This window comes from Sturnira hondurensis, unplaced genomic scaffold, assembly GCF_014824575.4.
Source record: "Sturnira hondurensis isolate 20B ecotype Veracruz unplaced genomic scaffold, ASM1482457v3 Scaffold0011378, whole genome shotgun sequence".
Classification (NCBI taxonomy): domain Eukaryota; kingdom Metazoa; phylum Chordata; class Mammalia; order Chiroptera; family Phyllostomidae; genus Sturnira; species Sturnira hondurensis.
The window spans coordinates 8,584,920-8,604,432 of NW_028084009.1; the positions used below are offsets into that span (position 1 = coordinate 8,584,920).

Below are 19,513 nucleotides of genomic sequence, written 5' to 3' on the forward strand. Positions count from 1 at the left end.
CAACACTACCTTTCTCATTCCACTGTCTGTCCTGGAACACACTTCCTGTCAAAAGTGCCTCTGTTGACCTGCAAGCGTGTGTCACGGATTATGGTGAGTGAGCGTGGATGCCTGTCATGAAAGCCGAGTGTGGGAAGTACCACTAGACATCGCTCCAGGCGACAAACGCTGTGGAGTGTGTCGGACTCCGGTGTCAGACCCCTGGGAAGGGCTCCCCTGTCACCCAGTGACCTTCCGTCGGGAGGACGACAAGGCAGGAGCAGCACTGGGTCTGCACAGACCCCGGCACTCTGACTGCGGAGACGGGGTCGCTTCCCGCACGCAGGGATGCCGGCGGCCACCGAGCTCCGAGTGGCTGGAGAGGAGACGCAGGCCTGCATGCACCGTGCTCCACAGGCGGGGCGGCGCCCCCGAGGGTGCGAGGGTGTCTGGCCCAGGCCACGGGGCAGGAAGAATGCTCAGGGACCACAGAGATGAGTCCAGAACAAACAGACTTGTCTCAGCTGGGGTACCCCCTACTCTGAGACCAGCAGAGGTCCACAGCAGGCTCCGGTCTGGCGCAGCGGGGATGTTTTCACTTAGACTCTGTGAAGCAGTGTGACGACAGGGCTTCCCAGGGTGTCCGAGCAGGTCTGTGCACGGCTGGGTCTGGGGGCCCAGCCTGGGCGTGAGGTTACTGCCCACTCCCGTCAGTGCCGCTGGGGGGAGGCTGTCTGACAATTAGAGGGAGATGGCGCCATTTACACCCCCCCAGGCCAGAGCTAGGTGTTACCTGGCCCAGGGTTTCCATGGGATGCGGGCGGGGGGGGGGGGGCACGGGGGCGGGGCGGGGCGCATCTCCACAGGACCACTCAGCATCCCTGGTGGTGACAACTGGCACCCAGGAGAGCCCTCCCGCCCCAGCTACAATGTGGTCCCCCCCAAAGTAAGTGGAGTCCTCTAATGCACTGTGGACTGAGGGGCCCAGTGGCTTTACACCAGAACATCCGGGCCTCAACCCCAGCTGCAGACCTCTCTGGGCTATGCTTTCTGGCCTGGGAAACGGGGACAATTGTGACCTCATAGCCTCCCAAAAGGGCACCTGAAACGCCACCATGTCAAGACCAGGCAGCAGCGCCGGCCCCCGGGCAAGCGTGGTGAGGGTGGCCGGCACTAGTGAGAGGGACAAGGACAGTGCAGGAGAGCGGCAGGAGAGGCCCCTCGGAGCATGTCTATCTGACCAGTGTCTCCCCCAAGCCCCTCGCCAGCCAGGCACAGAAACGGCACCAGCAGCGTCCCACGGCCACACAGGCTCCTCCCTGGTGGCCAACCGGAGGGGCAGGGATTCCTCCAAGGCTCCAGTACCCGCTGTCAGGCAACGGGCTTGAAAGGCCAAGGGGCACCTGTGCCGCTGTGCTTTGAGGCTGCGGCGGGAGTGTGGCGTCACCAGCCAGCCCTCAGCAGCCACACATGCGGGCCCACGTACTCGGGAAGAGCTTCCACGTGAGCTTCTGCTGGTGCCCTGGCTGGTGCTCCCGCTTTCTTCGCAAGCACGTGTTTCATTCTAACATTGTATATGCCTTTTTATCTTTGTAACGCACAGCACAGTGGGACTACCCTCACCCGTGTACCGGCGTGGGAAGGTGTGTGAGGACCACCTCAGTGTTCGTCAGCACGTGGAAAACAAAACCGCAGGGCCTGGTGCCCGGAGAGAGCAAGGCCTGCCTCACAGATGACACCCTCGACGGCTGCCGCCACCTGCCAAGGACCCCCAGTCTGCAGTTTGGGGCCACAGGCGCTCTGACTACAGGGTCAACAGCCACCCTCTCAACTCAAGTGACAGCCTCCCCTGGACGTTGCTGCTCTGAAGGCAAAATGAGGCCTGAGCACGCAACCACCCCCGACGTCTGATACAAGACCACGCCACCCACATGAGCAGAGTGCAAGCATGAGGCTGGTCAGGGAAGCTGGTCAGGGAAGCCCGCCGGGAGGAAGAGGAAGCAGGCCTGTGCAGGACCCACGGCCACATGCAGCGACGCCAGGACAACCTCGAGCTGGCCTGGAACAGCCTCCACTCTGCGAGAGCCCAATGAAGTCACTTGGCACCATCAGACTGAAGCACATACAGAGAGTCAAACTCTGGATGGTGTGGCTCAGTGGGCTGAGCTCTGGCTTGCAAACCAGAGGGTCACTGGTTCGATCCCCAGTCAGGGCATATGCCTGGGTTGCGGGCAGGGTTCCCTGGCTGAGAGGCAACCGACAGATGTTTCTCTCACAAACCAACCAACCTTTCCCTCTCTTTCTTCCTCCTTTCCAAGAACTAAATAAATAAGACTTGAAGGAAGGGGGGGGAAAAGATGGAAGACCTGGAACACAGGGCGAGCACCAACCAGGAAGAGAGTCCCCAGGCTGCTGGAAGGTCAGTCTGCCTGCTCGTGGGGACAGACTTGGAGCGCCACCAGCAGGAGCCACCCACCCTCTGCCAGAGAGAACTGCGGGCCCCAGGACCCCGGCCACCCCGAGGGCTGCGCCTGCTCACCGCCTGGCCCCAGCAAGCAGCTGGGGCACTCCCAAGCACACAGCCGCGCCTGCATCATCGGCCAGGGAAGACCCTGGCGGCCACAGGAAGGAGAGGGGAGCGGCCAGCCACACCTGATTTACGCCCCCTTTTCTCACAAGAACAGCCTGAAGCTACCAAGCAAAGGCCTTCAAACTAGGAAGCAAATGAAATGCCGATCACCGCTTCTGAACTCGCGGCTGAAGTCAGGGTGCAAGCGCGCGGGTCAGCAGAGCACAGCGCTGGGGAAGCGCTTTCTGCCGAAAGGATCGCGGCGGGGCAGACGACCCCGCGCGCCCCCACCGTGTGCCCGCGGGTCACAACACACGAATGGGGGGTGGGTTGGTCCCCTGGATCCGGAGGCCGCAGGCCCTCCTGCCCTGAAGGGCAGGGCCCGAAACGCGGTTCTCGAGACCGAGGCTCCAGGAAAACCGCGGGGCACTTCCCCGGTGCGGCTCTGCCACCGCGAGGCCGGCCGGGCACACCGCGTCCTCCCCGGCAGGGCCGCCGGCCCTCACCCCCGCGGGCAAATTCTGAGCAGGCGCTTACAGGACCCCGGCACCCACCTTCACTCTTACACCGCGCCACCGGGCACGAGGCTCCAACCTCACCCCGCAGCGGGCCAACGACAGGGACCTTGTCAACTACAGCCTCGAGTGTCTTTAGCAGCCACCATGCAGGTCTCCGCCCGACGGCCGCCTAGAGCCGCCCCTCCCCACTCCAGTGCCCGGAGCAAGATTCAAAGCAAACAACCTGCCCCCGCCTGGGGGCCCCGCCGGCAGCAATGCGCGCGGGAACGGAGGGGCGGACCGGACCGGAGGGCCCAGGGGCGGAAGCCCGACGGGGCGCCGCACCCCGGCTCGGCCACACGCCCGAATGAAGGCCACACAACCATCGGGGCACCCGCGCTGCCCGGCCGGTCTCGCGGGGCCCACACGCCGCACCGCCTCGCGGACATCGCACCCGTCACAACCAGCTGGCTCCGGGGGAAGCCAAGAGAATGCACGCCCGGAACCGGCCCTAGAACGGAACCTCGTCCCCAAAACGTCCCGGGCACCGTCTTCACACGGGGAAGCCAATCTTACCCGCCCCACAGCCGCGGGCAACAGTCGTCTCGACCAGTCAGCCGGCCCGCCACACCGGGAGCTGGCCTCGCGCCCGGGGCGGCACTCCGCTCCTTCTCCTGTCAGGGGGGTGGCGGCGTGGCCGAACCAGGTGCCTACAGCCCGTGCCCCCCACCCCCACCCCCACCGCGGGCCCGACCCCTCCCCCGCACCCCGGCCGCCGCCATCTTCTCTCTCCGGCGGGAGCGCGGCCCGGCGCCGAGGCCGCGGCTCTTGGCAGGCCGGGCTCGGGCGCCGCCGCCCCTGCCCTGCCGCCCGTGCCCTCGGCGGCCCCTCGGCGGCCAGCCCCTCCGCCTGGCTCCGAATGCCACTGACCTCCGCTCCCAGGCCTCTAGAGTCTTGCAGCCATTTCCTCCGAGTTGAGAAGAACGAGCGAACGGACGAGCAAGCAAGCGAGCGATCGAGCGATCCAGCGATCGAGCGCGCAGGCGGGGCCGGCGTGAGCCACCGAGATGCAGCGACTAGAGGGCCCACCCCCGCTCCCCTCGCAGGGAGAGCGCCAGCCACCGAGGTGCCAGGGAGCTAGAGCGACCGCCCGCGCCGTGAGTGGCGCCCTCGTGCGGCAACCACCAAATGAAAAAACCAGGCCCAGGCTCCAGCCCGCGCGCATGCGCTCCTCGTGCCGAGCCCAGGGGCCAAAGCTGGGGGGCGCGAGTGGCAGGGACCGAGGCTACAGGCGGAATACACCGCAGCCCGGTTCCTGTCGGCGGGCTTCTGAGGGTAAAGAAGCGAGGCGCGGCGCCTCTTTCCCTCCAGCCCACGGGGCAGAGGAGCCCAGCCCGTCGGCCCATACGCGATCGCAAACAAGTTGGGCACACCTACCCACAGGGGCTGGAGGGAAAGGTGAGACGGTCACCGTCCAAGAAGGCCAAGGGCTCGGGGAGACGCGCAGCCCTCCCCGCGAATTGACTTAGTGCTGACCAGTGACGCCCCAGCACCTGCCTGCCCCACTCAGCCGGCCTCGGAAGGGAATCTCTGCTTACTTGGGGTACCCTGGGCACTGGACAATTGCCCCGAAGCCAGTAACTCCTTGGCCTCTGACCCCATGACTTGCCCCCTACAAACTTGCTTCCTGTTCTTGCAAGTAGAAGCCCCTTAGCAAAAAGCAGAGAAGCGTCCTATGTGCAGCAGAGCTCCACCCCTGACACTGCAGGTCTCCCAGGGGCTTCGCTGCACAAGAACCAGGACCCTGGCACAGGTGCCTTCTGAAGTCCTCACCTCAGGGGACGTGGTTATTGATTTGAGACAGATGGAGGAGGAGATGAGCATCCGTCAGCTGCCTCCGTACTCGCCCCTACCGGGGATGGAACCCACAGCCTCATGGTGCCTGGGACGCTCCAGCCACCCAGCCAGGGCCAGAGGTGCTCGTCAGTGAACACCTCTGAAGACCTCAAGGACTGTCCTGATCTGCAAAAGGGCAACAGGCAGCTTGCTTCTGCAGTGGGGTTCCCTTGGGGCCACCTTTGTGGCTTTGCAGTGACTGGCTTTACACTCCTCCGCCTGTGCTCAGGTCTGCCGGAGACAGGCGGTGGGAGGGTTGGAGACCAGACGGAATGAGCTGGAACTAGCTGGAGCACGCAGAGCAGTGGACCTCAGCACACGCTGTCTGCAAAGCAGCTGATGTGCTGGGGCCCTGGAGCCGCTCACCGGCTGCCCCTTACAAAGGGCCCCCAGGACAGGCATTGGAACAGGGACCTGCCCCGTCTCTTCAACTGAGGGTCCTCAATGGAGCCAAGTCAGCAGCAATGTCCTTCTGCAGTTGCGGCTTTAACCCTGGGTGCGGTTTCAGGCCGGTGCACAGGCTGGTGAAAAGCCCTGAGGACAGGGCAGGGTGGGCTAGGAGAGGTGCTACGGAAGCTCAAGGGTGGGAAACTGAGTGTGGGAAGCCCCACTCCCATTGACACTGCAGTTGGGGGGGGGACCTCCCAGGAGGTCGAGCCGGGGTTCTTCGAGCTGCAGGCGCCCCCCTGGTGGGAGCCGAGGGTCCTCCCAACTAGCCTCTTCCCGTGATTCCAGCCCACTGGTCACAACTCCTCCTGGGAGCTGCTTCCCACTGAGCAAACAGGCGTTTCTGAAACTTGGACGGGTGTTTTAATGGAACACTTCCTCCTGACAAACTTACTTTGATAGGTAACCCGAATTTAAAAGTCTCCAGTTGCCCCGAATTCTACTCTAAACACCCCCAGTGAGCCACAAAACCCCGCAGCCTCATGGCTCAGAGGGCTGGAGGCGGCACGCGGCCTCACTGGCTTCCACGCCTTGGTGGGTTTGAATCTTTCGGAAAAACTCCGATTGGTGCGGCCCTCACCAAGGCCAGTCTCAGAGCAGAGGAGTACTGTGGTGGGCCGTCCTTTAAAATCTGCCTCCTGGTGTTCAGCTCCTCCTCACACCCGGATCAAAGCCTGCTGCAGAGCAGGGTCCTGGACAGACCACTCCGACCCCAAATGGAAACCCCAAACTAGAGCACCCTCGGGGTCTAGCACAAGGATGAGAGGCCGGGTGCTCCGGTCCTGACCCCCAGGGAGGTTCCAGCCCTTTCCAAGGACAATTTAAAACCAAGCATGGAAGCAACAAGTAGTTTTATTGTTACTCTCACTTAGAGACAAGGAACAGCAGCCCAGCACCGCCCGGAGGCTGGGCCCAGGGGCAGAGGGGGAGGGGAAGAGGATGAGGGGGAGGGGAAGAGGATGAGGGGGAGGGGAAGAGGATGAGGGGGAGGGGAAGGGCCAAAGTCAGACCCCTTCGCTCTTTCTCCCTGACCTGTCGGCAGTTTGGGAAAACCCATTAGATTCTTCCAGAATGGCCAAGGCTGCCCGTGCCCTTTGACCCAGGGGCCGTGGGCTGCAGGGCTGACCTCGCAGCCAGGCCCAAGGCTGGGCGGGCCGACAGTAGCAGCTCGTCTTGGTGGAGAGCTAGGTCCCAGGCTTCCCACTCCCCTGGGGGCTGCCCTAGGGTGCGCCCACCCCTCTCATTCACCAGGCCTCCCTCTTTTCCTACTGAGCTTATCCCATGCACCCTGAGGCTGTGCAGTTAACCACTTGGGGAGTTAAACTCGTGAGTGAAAAGGTTTTTACAAAATACACCCCTGCCATTCCCTGGCAAAGGAATTTAAATTCGCAGGAACAGATAAATCTAGTAATGTTTAAATAGCTAACAAAAACTCAACCATTGTGTTTTTAAGGAGCTGGTCCCCACCATGGCACGCTGTGCGTGAGGCCTGCCAACACAGCTGCGGACCAGCTCTGACCAGCCTGCTCAAACCCCGAGCAGCCATCGGGACTGAGGGGTAACTTTAAAGCGGCCACTTCCCAGATGGGCCAACGGAGTGAAGTGGCCGCTGGACAGCCAGCCCCCGGGAACCCCAGGAGCCCTTCCTCCTGATTTGCACCTGAATTTCCAACTCCACGGCCCAGGCTGATCCCTGGAGCACCCCACCCCCCTCCACCATCCGAAGCTACTGCAAATCCTATCACAGGCTCATAGTCCCCCTCCCCCACCCAAATGCACAAAAAACGCAAGCAACACAAAACCCGGACTGACGGGTGTCCTTCCTTTCCTCTCGCCAAGTTGCCGGCGGTTCGGACTCCCTGCTCAGTTGGCGTTTTTGGCTACCCATGGTCTGATGACAAACCCTTTTGTTTGAAAAAGCTTTTCAGGCCCTGGCTCAGGGGACTGAGCGACGGAGTGTGAACCAAAGGGCCGCGGGTTTGACTCCCAGTCAGGGCACAGGCCTGGGTGCACGCCAGGTCCCAGCATGAGCAGCAACCATACACGGACGTTTCTCTCCCTCCCTCCCCCTCTCTCAAATAAATAAAAATGAAAAACCCTAAAAGCTTACAGTTAAATTTGTTTAAAAGGAAAACTTCCGTTTAACCGCTGGAAGTCAAACCGGACTACTGCCCCAAGCGAAGGGCCAAGCCCCGCCTCGGTGCCCCGTCGCCGTATGGAGCAGGGGAAGGCTGCTGTTCTGAGACCGTCTGGGGGCAGAGTGCCCAAGAGTCGAGGGTGGTGGGTAAGCCAGAAGAGAACCAAGGACACAAGGAGAAAGGGGGACTGAGACCTTGCAGACCCGAAGAGACAGCAGTGGGCTGTGGCAGGCCCCTGCCCACGGGAGTCACAGCAACCCTGCGAGACCAGGTGAGGGGAGCACCCGTGTTCTCGCCCACCGGCTTTTCTGCACTGACAGCAGCTGCTGCGTTGCGCAGCGCCCAAACACGGGAGACAGCAGGCGCTGGCCACTCGGGGAACAGCAGGCGGTGCAGCCGAACCGGGTGCGCGCACCGAGGAGTGGTCAGGACACCGACCCTCGGGGCTGCCCCCCCCCCCCGCCCCACACACACACACACACATTCCAGAGACCTTTGGACAGAAAGGTGGAACTGAAACGGGATACTGCTCTCTGGGCGGAGCCCGGCCCCAGCTCTGCTCCCAGGGCGAGGCGTCACCTCTGAGATGCCCAGGTATCCCGAGAGTTCTGTGACAAGTCGGCAGCCTCAGGAGGAATCCCTACGAGCGGCCCTGACTCTCTGCCTGCCTGCACCCGAGCAGCCTGGAAAGGGGTGAGGTGGAGGGCGAGGCTGGGGGGGCCAGGGCTGGTCCCCCCGCCGTTGAGTACGGGCCCTTTGTGAGTAAGGTGGTGGTGCCTCACAGTGCCTCTGGGCCCTCAGGTGTGTCTCAGAGGAAGGGGACTGTCCATGGGAAGGCTGGGACCCTCCCAGGCCCGGGGTAAGGGGCAGCTGCTCAGATGAGGCAGTTTCCAGCTTCTGCCCATCAGCCCTGGCCTCCGGGGCGCAGCTGCAATCGGACGGGCTGCAGTTTGAAGGTGTTTTCCCCAGAATGAAAATACGTCAATAGGGGGGCTGGTTAAAGTCAGCTCTCACAGTGGCTTTTGGGATTTGTCCAGGGTGGAAATACTGTATGGGTTCATCCCCGCTCCCCCACCCCCGCCCCAGCCCCTAAAACAAACAGGGCGAGAGTGGACGCTCTGAGGGAGCCCCGGGAACAGCGGGGCTGAGCTACCAGGGATTCCCGAAGGTCTTCAGTCTGCACTGGAGCTGCAAAGCCGGCGTAGCGCTCCGAATCGATCCAACTGCTTCTGAAACTTAGAAAGCCGTGGAGACACATGGGCCCCCAAATCTGTCCACATAGGTGGGAGGCCAGCCCATCGCTCTCTGTGGTTGTGCAGAGGGAAGAGGAAGCTGGGGGCCCCTCACACACGGGTGCCTCTTGCTCCAACGCGAAGCAAGCATGTAAAGTGTGAGGATTTCAAAGTCTAGAGAGAGACTGGTAAGAGGATTTCAAAGTCTAGAGAGAGATCCTGCAAGCGTGTTCTTAAAAAGGACAACAGGGACACTAATTGGAAATCGTCTCCCCCTCCTTTGGGGCTTCTGCCTGTCCCAACATCTGGGTCATGGGTGGGGGAGCAACAAAACCAAAAACGCTTATCGCAGACGGATGTGATCGTAAACACGTATGTTATGCGTGTTTGTACATGCACAGGTCCGTCTTTTAACTTAAATTGAAAAAACAGAAAAGAATGGTCAACTCCCAAACCAGTCTGTGAATCTCGAACCCTCGACCAGCCAGGTCTGAAGGGCACAGTCAGCTCCGTAAGAACCGGCACAAAACCGTGACCGGGCAAATCGAATGCAGAGTGTCGCCCAGGGGTGGCACAGGGCCACAACCCCCCGCCCCCGTTTTCAGGTGGCGCTGTGCTGGACGTGGTTTACGTTACATCCTCAGCGGGAGTTGAGAATTAAAAAGGGACTCGGGAAAAACGTCACTGTTTTGTTACTCAGGTAAACAACTGAGGATGCGACCTGGGACGGAGTGGTGGCGGCATCGCGGGAAGCGCGAGCAGGTGAGGATACAGAGGAGGCGGGAGACCCGCCACCCCTCCCGACGAGCCTCCGGGCCTCCGCGCGGCTGCGCTGCAGGGCGCCTGCGCGCACAACCAGCCCGCAGTAAAACGCACTACTGCCGCCTGGTGGCCCGAGGCAGAGCGGCACCAAGCCGCCAGGCCGCGGCTGCCCCTGCAGAGTCGGCGGGGCTCAGCTAAGGCTGTGATGCAGCTCTCGGGGTGCAGGGGTCTCACTCGTGCTCTCGGGCTCCGAGAGCAGGACCGACGGAGCCACAGAAATTCCGCGGTTGTATAAAACCTGGCAGTTCTACACAGCCGGGGCTGGAGGAAAGGAAGCAGCCTGCATTTTACTCTCAAGTTACTTCCCCCTTCAAACAGCTCTTTAACATTCTCAAAACCAATAAACCGTTAGCACCTCCCTGTAGAGAGGCCAGCCAACTGGCCCAGTGGAGACTCCACCTGGGCTTGTAGAGCCCCTGGCTCCCCGCTCCCACAGGCCCACCTCCCTCCTATCAAGCAGCTCAGAGGGTAGTGGTCCTGTCAGGCTGAAATCTGGGCCAGCCTGGTCACTGCCCCACAGGGTGACCAGTGGGGCCCTGCACCCACCCACCTCCTCCAGAGTCCCAGGCCCCTCGCCAAATGCCAGAGTCTGCAGGCTCTGGCCCAGGCCTCCGCTTCACTCCGTGTGCTCTCTGCAGGCCCCCGTGGTGGTGCTCACCTTCCCCTCGTCCTGGCCCCACAGCGGCCCACTCACTCCCCTGCCGCCTCCACTCCATACACGTCTGCTTCGGGGCAGCTCCCTCCTGAGAGCACTCAGCTCGGGCTGTCTCCCCTCACCACCACCCCGCTCAGCTCGCTGCCTTCCACCACATTCTGTGTCCACCGGGCCACCACACTTGTCACTGGTGGCTGCCAAGGGGACCATTTTCAGGAAACGTCACACTGGGCCTTGCCTTGCTGCCTGTGGCTCTGCTGAGCACATGTCCTGGTGACTGTGCCCTGCGGCACCTCTGGGGAACCGGCCTCATCGGGCCTCTCCGGCTGTTCCTCCTCTAGCCTCAGCCTGGGCAGCTGTGGCCCTGGCTCCAGGCGGCCATCCCTCTGGTCCTGGACTCCTTCACCTGCGCCTCCTCTGTAGACTGTCTCCGAACATCAGCTCAGTCCCCTTCTCTCCCTGGGGCTCTGGACACCCCAACGTCACATGGCCCAGACCCACACATCCCCTCCTTTCAGCGGGTGCCACCGGCACTGACACTGACACCAACAATGGGGCTGCACTTCTGGGGGCCGCTGACCCAGACTCTCTCGGTGGAGCCATATGGCCTCCCGTGACCCCTTCTGCTGAGAGTGCTCCCAGGGAAGGTCCTCGGTGTCCTGCTCATTCCTCCGCCCTCCCAGCAAGGTAGCTGGGGAACCCCACCCCACGTTGGATGCTTCCACTCTGGGAAGCCTGCACTCATGGTGAATCACGACATGCCATCAGGAGATGGTGACAGAACAGGGTGCCACAAAGGGAGGCTGTGAGTACCACGTGAACACAGGGGAGACACGATGCCTTGCTTTGTTCAGGGACATCCTCCGCAAGCCAAGGAGCAAGCTACCCAGGAGCCCAGGTCGTGGGGGCTCGGATAGCTGGAGCAGAGGCCCAGGGCAGGGGCGGCGAGTGCTCAGCTGTGCGAGCTTTGCAGCGGCGAGGCGGCGTCTCCGAGGGGTGTGCACAGGGCAGGGGCACGGAGACCTCGCGGCCTGCTGAGCGGGCGGCAGCCAGCAGCCGGTAGGGCCCCTAGGCGGGGAAGAGCCGCCAGGGTGAGCACAGCATCTGCCGGTCAGTCGCCGGTTGGCTGCCGGGGGAGGGGCCGTGCGCCTGGGACCCGCGGCTGGAGCCTCATTGGACCAGAATGGGCCGCGTCCTCAGGGCGCTGGCGTTAAACACAACAGTAAAACTGCGCGCCGCTCAGAAGTCGCTCAGCACTGTTTACGGGGCTAAGTCTTGGCCGAAGGTTTGGGACGGAGGAGCAGGTCATCTGCGTTTTAAACAGGCCCGTGTCCCGCAGGTTCGCTCATTCCACTCGTGGAACCTGCTGTCGCGGTCGAACCCATCTGCCGAGTCGGCTTTCCGCGAGGAGTCCGGCCCCACCTGGGCCTCCAGCATCCCTGTGAGCACCCGCGAGGAACCCCGGACCCCCGACTGCGAACTCGGGGACCCGTCGGAGTCCCAAAGGTCGGGAAGCGGGCCGCCCTCCACTGCCGCCCAAAGTTCTCGAAATCGCTCCACCTCCCTCTGCGGGGACGGGGAGCCCCCGTGCTTCTCCGACTTCCGAGTCTGCGTGCTTCTCCAGCAGACCAACTGCGACGCGCAAACCCTGCCTGGGGGTCTGTGCGCCGCCGCGTCCACCGGGGCCGCCCCACCCACCAAACCCGGCGCTCTTGCCAGCCGCGCTCTGGCGACTCCACCCCGGCCGGTGCCTCGGGGCGGCGCGGAGCCCCGGCGCCAGGCCCCCGCCCCCGCCCCGTGCCCTCTGGGCTCACACAAACGACGGAAGGGACGCAGGGGCCTTCGGCTCGGACTCAGTCTAGCTGCCGCATTCCCAGCGCGAAGTTCCCCCACATAGACGCCTCCACCGCAACTATCTAGCCCGGAGACGGACGAAGCTTTTTGACTCTCGCGCCAACCCGTAGAACGAGGGCCCGCAAAGGGATTCTGCGCAAGGACGGAAGCTCTAGAGCTGCGCTTCCGGGCGGCCGCCGCGTATCGCCGCCTCGCAGGAGCTCTTGATTGGCTGGCGGCTGGCGATCTCTCAATCTCGCGGGAAGAGACTGAGGGGCGGCCGCCGGTGCGTCGGCCCTCCGGTTCCCCGCCCCCGCTTCTGCCGCGGTTCTCGCCTCCGCTTCTCCTTGCCCGGCGCCTTCGTGCCGCCTCCCCGCCCGGCCCCCCGAGCGGCCGCGGAGACTGCGCAGCGCGGGAGGCGGGATCCGCACGGTAAGATGGCCGCGGTGGGCCCAGGCGATCGGGCGGAGCGGGAGCGCGGTGCGGCCGGGAGGGGGCCGGACCCGCGCCGGTTCTCAGAGGGTCGCAGGTCCGAGCAGATGTCTGTCTGGTCGGGACGTGTTCTCGGGTGGCTGAGGCGCTCCCTGATTTGGCAAGTCAAACTGTGCGTTGCTTCTGGCCGAAGCGGTGCGGGGCGCAGCGATCCCCACCGGGGCGTCATCGCCAGGGGCGGCTCTGCGTTCGGAAGTGGTCGCGAACCGGAGTACCGACACACGCACGGATGTTTCAGCCAAGAGGTCGGTTTTTAGAACAACTGCTTCTAGCAGAAGCGACCTGGCGAGGACGCAAACTGCCGCTTGGGAAGCAAGTGCTCCTCCTCGGAGCTGGGAAGTTGAATTCTGTGTCCGCTGTCGGACCGCGGACTTCTCCAAAGTGGTCGCTTTCGAAAGTCGCTCACGCCACTCTGGAGTGGTGCAGCCGGTGTAGTGGCCCAACGGGAACTTCGGGAAGTTGCCTTCTTGTCCCGTGTGGGAACGAGCCTTTGATCTGAGTTGCGCAGTTGGCAGTGGCCCCCGAGGGATGGGTGTTTGAGGAACGGCCCCTCTTGGTTTGTGTCAGGTGCCGGTTGTCCTGTGCTGCGTCCTGAGAGTCTGTCCGCATCTTCCAGGAGCCCAGGACTTTGCCTTGCTCCCCTCCCTATTCTCTCCCTGGGCGATCTGTGCCGGATTCTTGGCTGTCCATGCTTAGGTTTCCCTAATTAACGTTCCCAGCACTGACCTCACCACCTATAGTCCAGGTGCCTACTAGAGTTCAGCTGTGCCCTGACGGGCAGCCCAAACTGGCCCTGCTCCCCAAACCTGTTCCTGTCTCAGTCCTGCCTCCTAGTCTGTGGCCCAATGCTTCACGGGCTCAGCTTGAACCCTCCACTGGTCCTCTGATCCCTCCATGCGCGGTCCAGCAGATAGGCCCACACTTCTGCCCCCGGTCCCTCTTCTCTAGTGGCTCCGTATTGGTCCTGCTCAGCTCTCACCACCCCACATTGCTGTCTCTTAACTTTAAAGTTTGTGGAAGCATTGAGCACGTGGTTCGCTGTGTATAAAGTAGCGTCCTTAATGAGCACGTCAGTGACAAGGGATAAAGCTGGACCGTGGTGGGCTGGCCTGGCCTTGGAGCCCAGGTGGTGCTCCTGGGTTGGCACCTGTCTGCCCCTGCTTCCTTGGTAGCATCTCTTGAGAATCCCACTTCCTGTGTATTCACTTCCAGATTTTACATAGAGCCTGCCTTGTTTTTCTTGTTTTGTTCTTTACTAAGCTGCTGGCCGCACTGGGGCCTCTGCCACGGCTTGCTGTGTCTGCAGCCGGTTTCTGAGAACCATCTACATGGTTGTGTTCCTGGGTTGTGACTGCTTTAGTGTGTTTGCCCCGTGAACACATGCTCACAAACCCTCAGCAGCCTAACATCCAAATAGGTCTGAAACCGAGGGCTGTTTTTAACCTGTTTGGTGGCGAAGCCTGGCCTGACAGAGGCTTCACCGGAGCAATGAGATTGGATTATGGGGCAGCACCCCAGACCCCGTGAGGACATCGAGTACCGTAGTGTAGGTTGCGCCATGCCGTCTTCCTGTGATCTGTGAAGTTCTGGATCCTGGCACGCACCCACCCCGGTCATGGGTCGTGCAGCTGTTGGACGGACGTCTGGCCAGTGGCCTCCATGTGCCCGCTGTCTTGAACAAGTGAACAAATTTGTCTGCCTGGCGGTGGGGAGAGTTTCGGGGTCTCCACCTGGTAGGAGTGGCTCTTCGGGCTGCAGGCCCCGTGCAGGCGCCCTTGGGGGGCTGCAGTGAGAGTGCCTGCATCACGGGGGTGTCACTTCTCCATCTCTGCCGGTCTGGGGGCTGACGGCTTCCCGTGAGCCTGCTAGTCACGGTGCGCACCTCTCAGCTCGCACCTCTCAGCTCACCCCTCCGGCGCTGCCCGTGGCACCCAGGGGGCGTCTGTGTCGGCCCCGGCTCCCTCTCGCCTCTGTCCCACCTCCTGCTGCCTCACTGGCTGTGTCCCTGGGAGGGTCTCAGTTGTCAGAGAGTCCTCCACTGCATTCCAACTCGTTTTGGTCCTGTAGGAGCGAGTCAGAATGAGCTACACAGAAAAGCCCGACGAGGTCACAAAAGACGAGTGGATGGAGAAGCTCAACAACTTGCACGTGCAGCGTGCAGACATGAACCGCCTCATCATGAACTACCTGGTCACAGGTAACTTCCCGGGCACAGGCAGCGCCTCATCATGAACTACCTGGTCACAGGTGACTGCTGGGCACAGGTAGTGCCTGCAGCCGGGCGCTGTGGGCTCTCCCACTCGGTGTGTGCTCTGCGGGCTCCCCGCTGAGCTCCGTGCAAGGTGAGGTTGGTTCTGGCACTCTCGGCACGTCAAAGATCTCCCCTCCTGGGGAGCAGGCCGTTGTTCCCGGGCTCTGGGACCTGGGCTCCTGAGGCGTCTGCACCCAACCACAATCGCCGAGAGGGTGCCGGTGCACATCTAAAGCCCAGGGCCACGCCCCCCACCCCCCGCAGGAGGGGGATGCCAGGGGCCAGGCCCTGACACCCAGTCCTCTGTGACAGTGGAAAGGAGAGGGGTTCTGCATGCAGCGGGGCACCCAGACATCTCCAAAAGGGACCCGGCCTCTTCCCTGCTTCCTCTCTTTGCTAGTCTCTGTCAAGATTTTTTTTTTTGACAGTGAGGCAGTGGCTATGGGTGGGGGGGTGAAGAGGAGCACACGGTGCTTTGACGGGGCAGGCTGTGGGCTCCCGGAGGGGAGGTCTTGGCCGGGTCCTCAAGGCTCCGCAGCTGCCTGGGGCCGCAGCCTCCTTCAGGGAGCCTGTGCTGGCGTGTGGGGACTCGTGTCCTGTGTTCCAAGGGCAGAGGCACTGACTCCCAGCCCCTGAGGAAGTGCGGTGCACTTGGGGCTGTCGGCTCGAGGCAGACGGACCTAGGGTGGCGCAGGGGCTGTGCGCTGAGCCCCGGCTGCCATCCAGAGCAGCGGTGCGAGCCTGGCTCTCCCCTCCAGAGGGCTTCAAGGAGGCCGCAGAGAAGTTCCGGATGGAGTCTGGGATCGAGCCCAGCGTGGACCTGGACACCCTGGACGAGCGCATCAAAATCCGCGAGATGATCCTGAAGGGGCAGATCCAGGAGGCCATCGCGCTGATCAACAGCCTGCACCCCGAGCTGCTGGACACCAACCGCTACCTGTACTTTCACCTGCAGGTGGGCGGCGGTGGGGCGCCTGCGGGTGGGCCCCAGGTGGGCGGCACGCAGACGGGAGTGCCGCGAGCCTGTTGACGGGCATTGGTTCTTTCGTGGGGGGAGGGGCGCGGTGATGCGAGCCGCTGAGAAAGCGTCCTGGGGGGCGGCCTCCCGCGGAGAGCACTGGGGGCTGAGCCCGCGCCCTGCACCCTGCACCCTGCCCAGCAACAGCACCTGATCGAGCTGATCCGCCAGCGGGAGACGGAGGCAGCGCTGGAGTTCGCGCAGACACAGCTGGCGGAGCAGGGGGAGGAGAGCAGGGAGTGCCTGACGGAGATGGAGCGCACGCTGGCCCTCCTGGCCTTTGACAGCCCCGAGGACTCGCCCTTTGGGGACCTTCTGAACATGATGCAGCGGCAGAAGGTGAGGGTGCGACACAGTGACCCGTGGGGAAGCCTGACACCAGGACCCGAGAGGTCGAGTTCCTGTGTGACGGGTATGGTGGGCTCTGCAGTGGGCCCTGTGGTGGGTAGGGACCCAGGGTGCAGAGGGCCGACTGTGGGCATTGAGAAAACACGAGTGTGGTGGGCCCGCGCAGTTGAGCCCATGCCGTTCAGGGTTGAGCTATGTTGGAGCCCCTGCCGGTCTTCTTGCTTTTGGGGAGACCCTTGGAAACAGGGATCCTCAGGGTTCTGTTTACACTCCCAACTCTCCCCTAAAGCTCCCTGCCCTCGGTGCTGGTCTTGTGTTCCAGCTGGTGGCCACCTCCCGTGACACAGCTCCCTGTCCCTCCCTCACCCCCGGCCCCACCCCTGTCCTTTAGGCCACGGCTGGTCCCCTTGTGGCTTTGGAGGATGGGGCTTATCACCCTGCTCCGCTCTGTCCTGCCTCCCGGGCCAGGCATGACATTTGCTGCAGGCTGTGAGCCCCTTCTGGGCGGGGTGGGGGCTCCCCCAGCCGAGGGCTTGCGCGAGTCTCGGGAAGGGCAGGCTGCTCCAGGGCCCGGCTCCCCGCGCTTGGCGCCTCACTGGCTGCCCGTGCCCCCCAGGTGTGGAGCGAGGTCAACCAGGCTGTCCTGGATTACGAGAACCGCGAGTCGACGCCCAAGCTGGCGAAGCTACTGAAGCTGCTCCTCTGGGCTCAGAATGAGCTGGACCAGAAGAAAGTGAAGTACCCCAAAATGACAGACCTCAGCAAAGGCGTCATCGAGGAGCCCAAGTAGGCCTGTGTGCCTGGGGCCCCTGCGCGGCATTGCCCAGGACTGGCTGGGACTGGGACTGCAAAGGCGTTCCTGCAGCTGAGACCCCCTCACTTTCTGTTCTCCTGGCACCTCTGATGGGAAGAATGGCCCCTGGAAACGCCAGACGGCGCGCGGCGAGAGACTGGTCCTTGGAGGCGGGTGCCGACCGCGTAGTGTGCTGGGGGTGGCGGCACCAGGCTGCTGCGCTGCGGGGCCCCCAGTGACCCCCAGCCCCCAGAGCCTACGAGAAGCCTGGCCACTGTCTTTGTCCTCCCGAGTCTCCGCGAGCGAGCAGCCCTCCCTGTCCGAGTGTTCTCGGTCCCCACAGCAAGACTGCAGTCCCGGAAGTCCCGACTCGGAGACGTGTGTGTGCGAGGGCACCGCCTGGTCCGCTTTCCTTTGGGCCAGACCGTGTGGCTTTGGGGGCACACCTGTGTGTGTGTGTGAGGGGCGGGTGGTGTGTTTTTAATTTCCCAGATATATATTTTGGTGCTGTATGTGGTCAGAGACTCTCCTGGTGGACCCACGGACCATCTCTTCCGGGCAATTCTGTTGAAAATAAAGGTTTTGCTTTGATTTCAGGAATGACTGAAATGGCCTCTGGATGAAGTCTAGTCATCTTGAACAAAGCTTGTGTATGAGCAGAGTTCTCCCCGTGGGCCCTGCAGCCGGACGGCCACGTGCCAGGCCCCGGCGTGGTGGGGGCCAACAGGGGCCTCTCTGAAGGCTGCAGTTTCTGAAGCAGGTCCCCCCGCAGCCACATCGGCCAGCTACACGCGCTGGCGGTCAGCAGGGTGACGAAACACACTGCCAGCCACCTTGTGCGAGGCTGCCAGGCTCAGGGTGCTCCTGGGTGAGCCTGGTGACCAGGGAGAGAGGACAGGCCCCTCGGGCCGGCCCAGTTCCTGCCTGGCCTGGCCAGGATGCCTTGCACAGTAGCCTCCTAGGCAGGCTGTGCCCGCTTGCCCATCGGAGGTCTCCTGCCCCAATATACCTCCAGCCGTTCTCCACTGGCTTCTGAAAGTGAGGCGCGCTCCATGCCGGGGAGGATTCCTGCTCATGGGCAGAATGGCCCTAGGGGGGGCAAGGACTGCACTGGTTTTGGCACAGGTCTCCGAGGCCACCGACTCCTGAAATGCGCATCTGTCCTCCGGGCACCCAGCTGCACTCCCGGTGTGAGACCTAGATGAGCGGCCTTGAACCCGAGTAGCCCTCAGGCTCGGCGGCCCTGAGAGCAGCTGCTGCCGTCCCTCCTCAGTCCCGAGTGCAGGGCTCACGCTGCAGTGACCCTCGTTCTGCCACAAATGTCGGTGGGTCCCTGGTGACCACGTGCCCCGTTCTGTGCTTGTTCCTCTCCCCTCGAAAGGTGCCCGCCCTCGCCCTGACTCCTGAAATCGAGTCCAGAGCTGCTTTCTCGCTGCTTACACTTACCTGTCAGCGACGCAGGGATGTCCTTTGTCACCTGCAGGGAGAGGAGCTGCCCTTGAGGGTGCAAAGAAGTGGAGGTGATGTGGGGAGGCAGGGTCTGCCCTTCAGAGAAAGCTGCGCTGGGTGTGGCCCTGGAGCCTGCAAGGGCAGTCCCCTGCAAGAAGGTGGGAAGGAGCCAGAAGGGCCCCGACAAGGAGGCCGTGGAACCGGCGTCCTGCTGGAAGGCGGCTCGGTCACCCGTACCCTCTTGCACACCGGGGGCGGGTCCAACCCTGGTGGGGCAGCTCCCGGGATTGGGGAGAGGCAGGGGGAGTGGGTGCCCACCCTGGCCACTGCCAGCACCCGCTGTTTCCAGCTCCCTCTGGGGTGTGACCCTTTGTCTGGCTGCTGCCTGAACTTCCCACCTCAGGACAGGAGGCCCTGCCAAGCTCCTGGTCTCCAGAGGTGTCAGGTGCTCTGCCCGAGCCCCTGCCACACACCCCACCCACCGAGGCCTGGCACTCGGCCCCTCTCAGCCCACACTGCTCCACCCTGTCCAGAGCACCCGTCCTCGCCGGGGACAGTAGTGGCCTTGTCTGTCCTCCCTGCCTACACCCTGGTGGCCCCAGCAGGTGACCTATGGCCTCCAGTGGCTCCCACCCTCAGGGCCCTGTGGGGCTCCCCCTGGCCTCCCAGGCCTGTGGGGCCGCCCTGCCCCCGCTGCCTTCACAGCTTCCTCACTCCACTGGCCCCTGCGGCCCCAGGCCTGGGCGTCTCCGAGACTGGCCCCTGCCACTCTCCTCCCCACCCTCCCTGGGGATCGTGTCTGCCACGTGGGCAGGAGGCCCTGGGGCCCCAACTCAGGCCTGGCTCTTGCTCCAGGCCCAGATCGCCTATGGGAAGCACTCCGGCCACGTCAGCTATCGCCCGCTGGGTGCACACCAGGGGCCCAGCACTGGCACCTGGTTCAAGGTCACAGGCTGGAGCCTCCCCTCCAAGCCTATTCGAAAAGCAACGGTTACTCTGTCCCTGCTCTCTGTCCCTGCACCGGGTGAGACTACCGTGACTTTGTTCGGATGAGCACACGGCCCTGTGAGGTGGGGGCCCCCACGTACAGACAG

At 63.1% G+C, this 19,513-nt stretch overlaps 2 protein-coding genes across 4 annotated transcripts in view; one reads left to right on the plus strand and one right to left on the minus strand.

The window, feature by feature from the left end:
- Positions 1–12,196, minus strand: part of DIDO1 (death inducer-obliterator 1) — a 44,082-nt gene extending 31,886 nt beyond the window's left edge. The window contains exon 1 of one of the 2 annotated variants that reach the window (XM_037060042.1): positions 12,050–12,196. The gene's annotated coding sequence lies outside the window, so the exon portion shown is untranslated. Of the gene's footprint in view, positions 1–3,975; positions 4,129–12,049 lie in introns of those variants that run through there. The other variant, XM_037060041.1, reaches the window with a different exon arrangement.
- Positions 12,197–12,334: 138 nt separating this feature from the next.
- On the plus strand, positions 12,335–17,579 carry GID8 (GID complex subunit 8 homolog). 2 transcript variants are annotated; one of them, XM_037060049.1, is made up of 5 exons: positions 12,335–12,500; positions 14,628–14,757; positions 15,570–15,766; positions 15,971–16,168; positions 16,794–17,579. In XM_037060049.1, exons 2-5 carry the CDS (start codon positions 14,640–14,642, stop codon positions 16,965–16,967), a joined length of 687 nt encoding a protein of 228 aa, XP_036915944.1. In that variant the 5' UTR covers positions 12,335–12,500; positions 14,628–14,639; the 3' UTR covers positions 16,968–17,579. The 2 variants fall into 2 exon arrangements, with proteins under 2 accessions (XP_036915944.1, XP_036915945.1); XM_037060050.1 differs by lacking the exons at positions 12,335–12,500; positions 14,628–14,757 and adding an exon at positions 14,782–14,807.
- The last annotated feature ends 1,934 nt before the right edge of the window (positions 17,580–19,513 follow it).

Coding starts and splice junctions, on each gene's coding strand:
- GID8 (XM_037060049.1), top strand. CDS start 14,640: ATGAGCTACACAGAAAAGCCCGACGAGGTCACAAAAGACGAGTGGATG. Junction 14,758..15,569: donor CATGAACTACCTGGTCACAG/GTAACTTCCCGG, acceptor TCTCCCCTCCAG/AGGGCTTCAAGGAGGCCGCA. Junction 15,767..15,970: donor ACCTGTACTTTCACCTGCAG/GTGGGCGGCGGT, acceptor CACCCTGCCCAG/CAACAGCACCTGATCGAGCT.